The sequence below is a fragment of the Gossypium arboreum genome, chromosome 9 (genome assembly GCF_025698485.1).
Source record: "Gossypium arboreum isolate Shixiya-1 chromosome 9, ASM2569848v2, whole genome shotgun sequence".
Lineage (NCBI taxonomy): Eukaryota > Viridiplantae > Streptophyta > Magnoliopsida > Malvales > Malvaceae > Gossypium > Gossypium arboreum.
Genome location: NC_069078.1, coordinates 83760164 through 83770186, shown reverse-complemented (window position 1 = coordinate 83770186; position 10023 = coordinate 83760164). Strand labels below are relative to the sequence as shown.

At 37.7% G+C, this 10023-nt stretch overlaps 3 protein-coding genes across 4 annotated transcripts; 2 read left to right on the top strand and 1 right to left on the bottom strand.

The window, feature by feature from the left end:
* Window positions 1-255: 255 nt before the first annotated feature.
* On the top strand, window positions 256-3670 carry LOC108455879 (hydroxyproline O-galactosyltransferase HPGT1-like). Its single transcript, XM_017754448.2, has 12 exons — window positions 256-631; window positions 726-789; window positions 974-1023; window positions 1120-1313; window positions 1643-1703; window positions 1781-1853; window positions 1981-2101; window positions 2289-2376; window positions 2481-2531; window positions 2734-2805; window positions 2873-2985; window positions 3164-3670. Exons 1-12 carry the CDS (start codon window positions 510-512, stop codon window positions 3184-3186), a joined length of 1032 nt encoding a protein of 343 aa, XP_017609937.1. The 5' UTR covers window positions 256-509; the 3' UTR covers window positions 3187-3670.
* Window positions 3671-4484: 814 nt separating this feature from the next.
* On the top strand, window positions 4485-7887 carry LOC108457034 (BTB/POZ domain-containing protein At1g63850-like). 2 transcript variants are annotated; one of them, XM_053018976.1, is made up of 3 exons: window positions 4485-4782; window positions 4867-6013; window positions 6094-7887. In XM_053018976.1, exons 2-3 carry the CDS (start codon window positions 5051-5053, stop codon window positions 6970-6972), a joined length of 1842 nt encoding a protein of 613 aa, XP_052874936.1. In that variant the 5' UTR covers window positions 4485-4782; window positions 4867-5050; the 3' UTR covers window positions 6973-7887. The 2 variants fall into 2 exon arrangements, with proteins under 2 accessions (XP_052874936.1, XP_017611324.1); XM_017755835.2 differs by having other exon boundaries at window positions 4485-6013.
* LOC108457035 (40S ribosomal protein S10-1-like) lies at window positions 7592-9387 on the bottom strand. Its single transcript, XM_017755836.2, has 5 exons — window positions 9249-9387; window positions 9112-9160; window positions 8732-9008; window positions 8496-8625; window positions 7592-7906 (listed from the first exon to the last, which is right to left on the bottom strand). The coding sequence occupies exons 1-5, from the start codon at window positions 9249-9251 to the stop codon at window positions 7832-7834; spliced, it is 534 nt and encodes a 177-aa protein (XP_017611325.1). The 5' UTR covers window positions 9252-9387; the 3' UTR covers window positions 7592-7831.
* Window positions 9388-10023: the final 636 nt, after the last annotated feature.

Below are 10023 nucleotides of genomic sequence, written 5' to 3'. Positions count from 1 at the left end.
TCTTTAAAAAATATTGATGTCATTGTGTCAAAATATAAGAAATTTTATGATTTATAAATAAATACTAATAGTTTTATTTAAATATAATTAAATAATAATTACTTATAAGTACTAAAAGTATTTAGGAACTTAAACCTGAAACCTCTAAATTATTAATATTTATTTATGATAATTATAATTAATTAATATTTATTTATAAGTATGGTCGATTTTTTTTATTCAATGATAAAAGAGCTCATGTTTTTATTTACCTCAAATATTATTCTTATTTTAATTAACCTCTCTGCAAAGAAATAGTGGGGGAAATCGGGAAAGGCAAAAACACAAAGAAAAACAAGGAACGAACCTTTCAACAGTTGAAGTCGTTAGTTACGAAGTCTTATTCCTCGAACCAACAGTTAAAAGCTTAAAAAAAGAACACACAAAGTCTTGGAGTTTCTTTTGAAGTCCTTGTTTGATCTCTTTAGATCTGCTTGTTAAATTTTCTTTATTGAAGAGAACAAGGGAAAATGCGTAGCCGGGGATCGAGTAACCGTCTTCCTAACTCCGGTGGCTTTGGTTTTCATTCTCGAATTTCGGCTTTGGTTCTCTCCATGTTCGCTACCATGGCCACCATTTACGTTGCCGCCCGGTTTTTTCTCTTTCCTTTTTCCTTTCGGAGTCATTCAAGTTATACGTATACATATATGCAACTTACTTTTTTCTGGGTTTACTTGTGAATGTAGCATGTGGCAAGACGCTGAGAGCAGAGTATATTTAATTCAACAACTTCACACAACAACTGCTCTGGTAATTTTCTTTTTCTCTTTTAAATTTTCTCTATTGATACTTGGATCCACTATCAAGCTTGATGTTTTAGCATGAAATTCATTGCTCTGATAATGTTCATGTTTGAGGAGTTGGAAAATGATCTCTTTCCTGGAAAAATCTGTTAAATCGCAATGCCATTTAATTGTTAAAAACTGTATTTCAGGGAAATTCTGCTATATCTGTTGATAATAAGCTAAAAGTTGAAGCCTGCAGGTAACCATTTTGCTTTTGCAATTACAGCACGGCACATTGTTCTGCTTCTGTTTCTTTGGGAATTCGAGTCTAATCCAATAAAGCTTGACATTTCAGGGAACAAGTGCATAAGTTATCAGCCCTTGAGATGGATTTATCTGCTGCAAGACAGGAAGGGTTCGTTTCAAAGGAGCGATCGGAGAACGGCAGTACACATTCTAAGAAAAGGCTATTAGCTGTTATAGGTATCATCACAACATTCGGTCGAAAGAAAAACCGAGACGCAATTCGGAAAGCATGGATGGGATCAGGTAATGCCCTTCCTTTCTCTTGGCAAGTTACTTGTGGTATTTTAAGCAAATATGCTTTGCATTGCAAGAGTTTCAGTCACTTGGGCATAGTCACATGTACCGGTAGTAAGTTAAAAGCTGAGATTTGCTTCTGTTAATCTATGAAACCACACGACAGATTAATACTATTGTGTTGTAAGTTTAGATGGCTTGGCATCAATAGCAATAAATGTGCTGAAATTAGGATGAAAATTTGAGCAACATTAATCTAAACTTAGATGGATATTGAAATAATGCTTTGATTGTTTACTAATGTTGATGGATATTTGCATTCCATTTACTATGTGTAGGCGCAGCTTTGAGAAAACTAGAAGAGAAAGGAATCGTTGTACGGTTCGTGATAGGAAGAAGGTCTCTAACTGATTTATCCATGCTTCTGAAGTTTTTTCTTTTTCCATTTTTCTCATTGAAATTTATATTACTTGCAGTGCGAATCGCAGAGATAGTTTAGACAGGGAGATTGACAATGAACACAGGCAGACTGATGACTTCATTGTTCTGGTATACTAATCAGCTAGCTGAAGCTGCTTCATTGCATACCTAGTGAAGTTTTTACGTTAATCAACATGCTCCTATGGAATCAATCTTGGAGTGGTGAATATTCATTTCGGTCTTTATGTCTCAACAGAATCAAGTGGAGGCACCCGAGGAATGTTCAAACAAGATAAAATTTTTCTTTGTTCATGCTGTGGAGAGTTGGGATGCAGAGTTCTATGTTAAGGTCAATGATGATGTTTATGTTAATATTGGTATGTGATTTTTAATCTTATTACTTCATTTTCAATGACGTTTTAAGTTTAGTCATAAATTTGAAGAATTCATGCCGAAAATATGACTTTCAGTGATGAGCAACAAAATTTTTGAACCGCAAAATAGGCCTGCTATGGTTTGCAGTCTTTACTGATATTGATAGCTGGTCCTTTGATTGTTTTACAGATACACTAGGTGCAACACTCTCTGCTCATTCAGATAAGCCTCGTGTTTATATGGGGTGTATGAAATCCGGACAAGTTTTCTCCGAACCGTGAGTGTAGTCGGATTGTTTTTGTTAAGGCGATAACTTACGTAGGATATAGTGATCACCGCAGATTCACGAGCCCTTACACTGACGTTCTTTAACATTTATAGGACTCACAAATGCTATGAACCTGACTGGTGGAAATTCGGCGATGCAAAATCGTGAGTAACAGAATCTTTTTGCTCTAGTATATGTCGTGGAAATTTAGTAATGATTGGATAGTCTTGGATAGAACAGCATACATGTTCAAATTCTGGGTTTTTCGAACAATATATACAACCGAGGATCAATGCTTAGTGTTACATGCAATCTTCATATATTAAGTTTTCCATTTGCGCCTTAGAATTCTTGTGTTGGGTGCAGATACTTTCGGCATGCTTCAGGAGAAATATATGCCATTTCAAGTGCTTTAGCGCAGTTTATCTCGATTAATAGGTAATTCTCAATGCCTCCTTGCCGTCTAGATCGCATCGAGTCAACCATAGTTTTCCTCTTCTTGCAGGTCTATTCTTCGAATATATGCCCATGATGATGTGAGTGCAGGCTCTTGGTTTATCGGACTCGATGTTAAGCATGTCGATGAGAGGAAATTTTGCTGCTCGCCCTCGTCTACAGGTTGATCTTCATCTCTTTCCTGATCATAGGCACTGGTGGCTGAGATGATTGACTGGTTAAGATGAACTGAAACAATACAACTCACACATTCATATATTTGTTCTTTATTTCTGTTGACGGAATGCTTCTTTATATTCGGGTGCACCATGTTGGTAAAGTCTTTTCCTTTATGTCTCAGGTTCGATATGCACAGCCATCTGATTGAACTTACCGGATCATTGGCAAATATAGTAAGGTCATTCTTGTTCTGCAGCATTGCTTATGATGTTTCAGTACCAACTCCGAGCTCAAAAACATTGGTCCCCCACCCCGGGGCATGGTACCAGTTGCATCCGGAATCTGGAATTGTGGAATCATTGACATTGAAGATATGAGTCGGAATGGATTCTATTAATTCGAACTTGGTTCTTCTATGTTCCGAACAGCTTCACTTTTAGGACAACATAGTCATCATTTTTTAAGGCACAGCAGTTTTAATATCATTGCTGATGTATCATAGTCTGTATAATTGATTCCAAGTTGATAAAATTTCAAGCATTTCAGCGCAAGTGAAGAGTTGTAAGACTGAAATACTCTTATCAAATATATACTCGTTTAGTCTTGTTTGTACATTTTTTGTTGTGGAGTAGGGTGGGAGATATTTTTCTAGAAATGTGAAATGGGTTTGGATATTTAAATTATATAAGTCCTTTGTAACGAAGAAGAGTAAGGTGGTGAGTATGTTTTTCTTGAACTGGTACCAATATGATATTTGAATTGTAGATGGTATTTATATCACTCTATTATTTAAATTGTAAAATTTATTTATATCAATCTGTTATTTAAATTGTAAAATTTAACTAGATTTAAACTCGAATTAATTATTTAAATTGACTTAAATAATTTAATTAATTCAATTCTTTTTCAAATCAAAATGAATTTTATTCCTCCTCAAATAAAAAAAGTACACGTTTGGGACTGCCAAAATATTAAACCAAACCCACTAAAATATTAGGACAAGATTTCATCATTTTGCTTTTTATTTATTTATGATTTTACGTTTCTTTCTCTTTAATATTATTATTTTCACTTTTCCATTCAGCATTATTTCTACTTACCTGACAAATAATTATTTTGTCACTACAATGGCATCCTATTATTTCTCTACCGTTTCCATTTCCTTATATTTATTGTTTTAAAGAAAAAAGATATTTGTTATTTGTCTCTTTTTCATGCCCAAAATAGGGTTTTCATTAGCTAAGAAATGTTATATAAATTCAATTCAGATGGTACCCCACAGAGTTTTGTGTATAACTATGATACACAAATACATACTGCCATGTGAAAGTAGCAGTTAGATTTAATTTAATTTAAATTCCAACATTTTTGTTGTTGCTTAAAGTATAATAATGATATTAAATTTACCTTGAAGTCAAAGGTAAACAAACCCCAAATAGAAGTAATTGTGAATGTGGTGGGGGTGGGGGAGAGAATAATCCCCATAAATAACCACCAAAAATCTCACATGGGACTCACTGCCAACTCAACTACACTCCTGCCTCATTCAGCAACAAAAGACAATCAATTCCCACCAACTCATGCCTCATGTCATGTGTCACGGACCTTGTAACATGTTAACTCTTTTTTAGTACCATAAATTTACTCTTGAAAATATGGATGATTCACTCTGACATGATATCATGCCACGCATAAGAAAATGATCAGAAGAGTGACCACCAACACGATGGTGGGGTTGAGCCTGTCCCCTGCTCCAAGCTTTTGCACCGTAACGACATTGCTAAACCCCCTCAAAGCCAGGTTGGTTTCATGTCACCATCAACCCAAACACACAACAATCTCATCTTTCTCTTTCTCTTCCATTAAATGCTCATGTTTTGACAGGAACAGGAACAGGATCGTGTTTTTTACTTCCATTTTTCATCCAATTGGCAACCCCAGCTCTGATTTTTATTTTCTCGTATCCACCGCCGTTAATAATAGTTACCATCGCTCATGCCAATGCTGTTATTTTCCTAAAAGACAACCAAGAAAAAATACAGGTAAACATTGAATACCGTTTTAATTCATGGCAACAACCATAACTACAACGACATCAATTTCTGCAAAACCATCGGTTCCTACTGCTCTGCTCAAAGTCCAAGCACAACCCATCAAGCCCAAACGCCGCAACTGTAAAGAAACCACCATTTCTTCCTCCGCTGCTGCCGCTACTACAAATCCCTGCTCCGACTCCATTGTTTCCCCTGATAGCTCTTGGTGCTGCCCTGCTTCGAAGCCTCTCCCTGCGCCGCCTCCTCCCCCGCCTTCTCCTCCTCCTCTTCCGCCGCAAGCCTACGGTGTTCATGACCAGGGCTTGAACGATTCTTTGGTTGGTTTCAAGATCCGGTATTATCCGGGCAGTGTATCACCCGTCATGGACTTCACCGGCGGGACGGCGCTCTCTAACGGTCATTCTCCCTGGAGTTTCACTAAGTTCAACTCTGCCCTTACGGCGGGTCTTCTAAACCCGATGTCTCCGCCACCTCCGACGGACAAGACAAGGTCCAGTCCGACCCTTTTCGAAATGATGGCTAACGAACCCGATAACAACCCAAGAAACCAAACCCAAGACCAAGCCCAGATCCAAGTACCCATTTCAGGTCCAAGACAAAACCAACCCCCTCCTGTCATCGATAAGCAGGCATTGACCATGCAACGAATTTCGGATCTTTTATCGACTCGTAGCCCTGGGAACCAGTTCAACGACCCGAATTCGAGTGATATGAAGCTGACGCTTAGTTCCAAGGATGGGATTAGTGTGTTAATGAACGTTCACAGGCAAATACTGGTGGCTCACAGTAGGTTTTTTGCAGTGAAGTTATCGGACCGATCACAAGAGACGAATGGACCTACTGGGCCGTACAGTGTGGAAATAGCAGATTGTGATGACGTAGAGGTTTACATTGAGGTTTTGAGGTTGATGTATTGTAAGGATTTGAGGAAGATGTTAATGAGAGAGGACGTTTCTAAGGTTCTTGGAATTTTGAAGGTAAAGGTTTACTTTTTCTTTTTTCTTTTTTAATGTTCCAAAGATTTATCGGAATGTTGAAATGGTGTATTTTTTTTAAGGTTTCAGCGGCAATTGGCTTTGATGCTGGGGTTCTTTCTTGCTTGGAGTACTTGGAAGCCGCGCCGTGGACGGAGGACGAAGAAGAAAAAGTGGCTTCTTTATTGGCGGAACTCCGCCTTGAAAACGTTGGAGCTGGGGAAGTTTTAAAGAGGGTTTCTATTGAAGTTAATAACGGAATTGATGGTGGCGATAATGAAGAAGTGCTTCTCAAGCTTTTGCATGTGGTTCTTCAAGGCAAAGACGAAAAAGCAAGGCGTGAAATGAAAGAATTGGTGTTGAAGATGCTTCGCGAGAATCCCTCTCAGAACGATCTCCGGAAAGAGTCTTTATACTCCGCTTGTGACGGCTGTCTGGAACTGCTCCAACGCCATTTTCTCCGAGCAGCTTCATCAGTTTTGCAGGATGTGAATCAGATTGCTAGACAAGCAGATAATTTGCATTGGATTCTAGACATTTTGATTGATAGACAGATAGCTGAGGATTTTCTAAAATCTTGGGCTTCTCAGTCTGAATTATCTGCCACTCATTCCAAAGTTCCAGCTATCCATAGGTTCGAAGTTAGCCGAGTTACTGCCCGGCTATTCGTTGGAATTGGAAAAGGGCAGTTATTGGTGTCAAAGGAAGCGAGGTTCTTGCTTTTACAGACATGGTTGGTGCCATTTTACAATGATTTCGGGTGGATGATGAGGCGAGCATCAAAAGGCCTCGATCGACATCTAATCGAGGATGGTCTTAGTAACACGATTCTCACATTGCCTCTGGCATGGCAGCAGGATATATTGCTTGCTTGGTTTGATAGATTCTTGAACTCGGGTGAAGATTGTCCAAACATTCAAAGAGGTTTTGAAGTTTGGTGGAGGAGAGCGTTCTGGCGTTGAAGCAATCAGCTACAACAGCAACCATTAAGAGCTCATGAAATTCCTATTTCTGTGTTGCATCGAGTTTTTTTCACAATGCTCATTCGTGTTCTCTATGGATGAATGTAGTCTGGAAAAGACTGCAACATCCTTTCTTATGTTGAAACCAAACTAATATAGAAAGGTTAGAGATATGGGTGATTTGTTTTTGTTTGTAACGGAGGGTCATATGTTTGAGATATATTCTAGTTTAGGATCCTTTCAAAATGCCCCCATTGAAGCTATCTGCAACATTAGGGACTGAGACATGGAAAATCTTATTCTGGACCATGGTTTGGTAAAGGACATCTGCGAGAGACGCTGATCCAAAGATGGTGTTGGATTTATGGCTTCCTGATCTTAGATCAGTGCTAAAAGCATGATTGTAGGATGCAGAGTACGCTGCAATATGGTGCAGATGAGAAGATTTGTGAGAAAGAAAACATCATGTCAATTTCTTGTGTAAGAAATAATGATAAGATTTGCATTTAGGCATTTAGGAATATCCATGTCAGTTCTGATTAAATCTTGAGTCCAGGTTTATGTCAACATTGGTGGAGATTAGGTGCCTATGTTGTATGTAAATATTAACATAACTCAGTTCTGATCGAAACAAAAAAATCAATGCAACAAAGCTCGTAAGAACATAACAGATATATCAAGCACTTAGTGCAAAGAAAACATTGTTTCTGAATTCCCCATGAATGAACCAAAGAGAAGCAGCGTTTTTAAGCATCAAACCAAAATTACCAAACATTGAAGCATAAGACAAGTACTTCTATGAACTCCATATGATAACAAACCTAAACTGACAAAATTATGCATCACGAAAAATCATCTCTCAAGGAAGAACAGCAGGTCCAGCACCACCATAACCACCACCTCCACGACCAAAAGCAGGCCGCGTTCCAGGGCCCTGGGCATTCACAAGTAAGACAATGAAATTATATCAGCTTCTCTATTATAAGATAAATACCTCATTGATATGGTGCAAGCAAATTATATGGAAACTGCATTCTTCAAAGAAGAATAACATCATAGCAAGCCCAACACTCGTTCACAGCTTATATTAAGCCACTATAGGCATTAAAATCTCAGGTACAAAATTCATTTTCATATTTGAAACTAAGCTGGTGGAACAAAACAAGTAAACCATGTTGCTCAAGACTCTTCATTATTCTTGAAATATTCGTATCAACACGTGTCAAACACATTATCGATTATGGGTGTGAGGATACAATCCTCTAAGGATTCTTGAAATGCATGGAAAACTTTAAAAAAAAATGAACATACCCCACATCAGAGACAGTAACATAGTATGCAAATACCAAAAAGCAAACAAATAATTCTATAATTGGTCATAACTAAGGCAGCTAACGACTGTAAAAACCCTAAACCTCGTACAGACAAGCCTAACTTTGTAAACAAAGTCATAATCCAAGTGGTAACAAAACAGCCAACGTATATTTAAAAAAAAGTCCCAAAATTATAGAAAGAAGCATTACCCTGAATGAAGGCTGATAATCAGCTGGAGCTCCTCCTTTATCACCAAAATCACCGCCTCCTCGAGGACCACCGCGATAGCCATCTCTGTCACCAAATCTCCTCTCACCGTCACCAAAGCGTGGTGGGCCGCTGATACATTCAAAACCAGCATAAAATTAACAAAGCAACAAATTTTCATCAACCAATATAGGAAAAAATCAAAGAGTAGCAAATTTTAAAAAAATGAAACCATTACCGTGGGCGGTCACCGGGAGGGCCCATGGGACGACCAGCAGGTTTAGCTTGTTTCTTCAAAGTAGCAGGAACAATCTCAGAAGGAAGGTTCAGGTAAGTCCTTAAGAACTCAATGCCATCATTTGTAAGGTACCAATAGTAATGCATCCAAGCAAAAGTTTCACGCACGTATTCCTTTGACTTGAAGCTTTGCATCAGCTTTATTACTTGAAGATTTGGAACATCAATTTCAGGGTGCTTCGCCAAATTATAGTCTTTCTTTGCATAGCAAACGCCCTCTGTTTAATCAAAATAATAATAAAACCCAGATCTTAAATCCAAAGATTTACATGCAATACGAAGAAGTTAAAATGGGTATGGGATTTATATTCGAGGGGCTACCTTGGAAGAGGTACTTGGAGATCTCGCGGCGGTTCTTTTCTGGGATGATCTAACAATCGAAAACAACCAAACATGTAAAACACATTTCCATGCAAACATTTTCACCAAACAGAGAGAAAGAGAGACAGAAGAGTTACCATGGTTGAGTTGAGGTATAGAGTAGCCGCTTAGACAGTTAGCTAAGGAAGAGGCTTTTGTTTTTCCTTGTCTTACTAACTGTATGATATCAGAGAAACCCTAACTTCGGGAAATGCAAGTGGTTTTATAGTATTTGTTTACTCTACTTTTGGGCTTTTCTATAGGATTTTATAAGCTATACAATTGGAAAGAAATATGGGCTCAATGTTCATTAGATAAAACTGAATTAAACCCTTGTTGTGTTGGACCAGGGTTTGGTCTGGGTCCAGACGGGGCCTTGATATTTACATTTTTTTTTTCTGGCAATAATGGTCTGATCTTCCTACGTTAAAAATTTCTCCATGGTTGTCTTGTCGGTTGTCCTTTAGGCTGAAAGGGGGATTTGTGTTTGGGAACTAAGAAAATAACGTGTCACCCAGTTGATGATCATTTCAATAGAAGAAAACAAAAAACAACAGACAAGAGCTGTCCATGGAGGATAGAAACGGCTTTGTTTGACAATTGTTAAATCGTAACTTGCATTTTCAAGCAGCCTTGGGGCATATGGAAAACGTACAAGGGTTGCCTGGTAAATATCAATTTCAATGCTTATACTTTTAGAATCTGAAAATTTTAGACTTAACCCAATGGTAACACTTAAATTTGTTTATTTAAATTATATCATTAGTCTTGTATTATGTGTAAAATTATATCATCAATCCACGTTCACCAATTAGACCACTCTTAATGGTTATATATATATATATATATATATATATATATATATAATTTCAA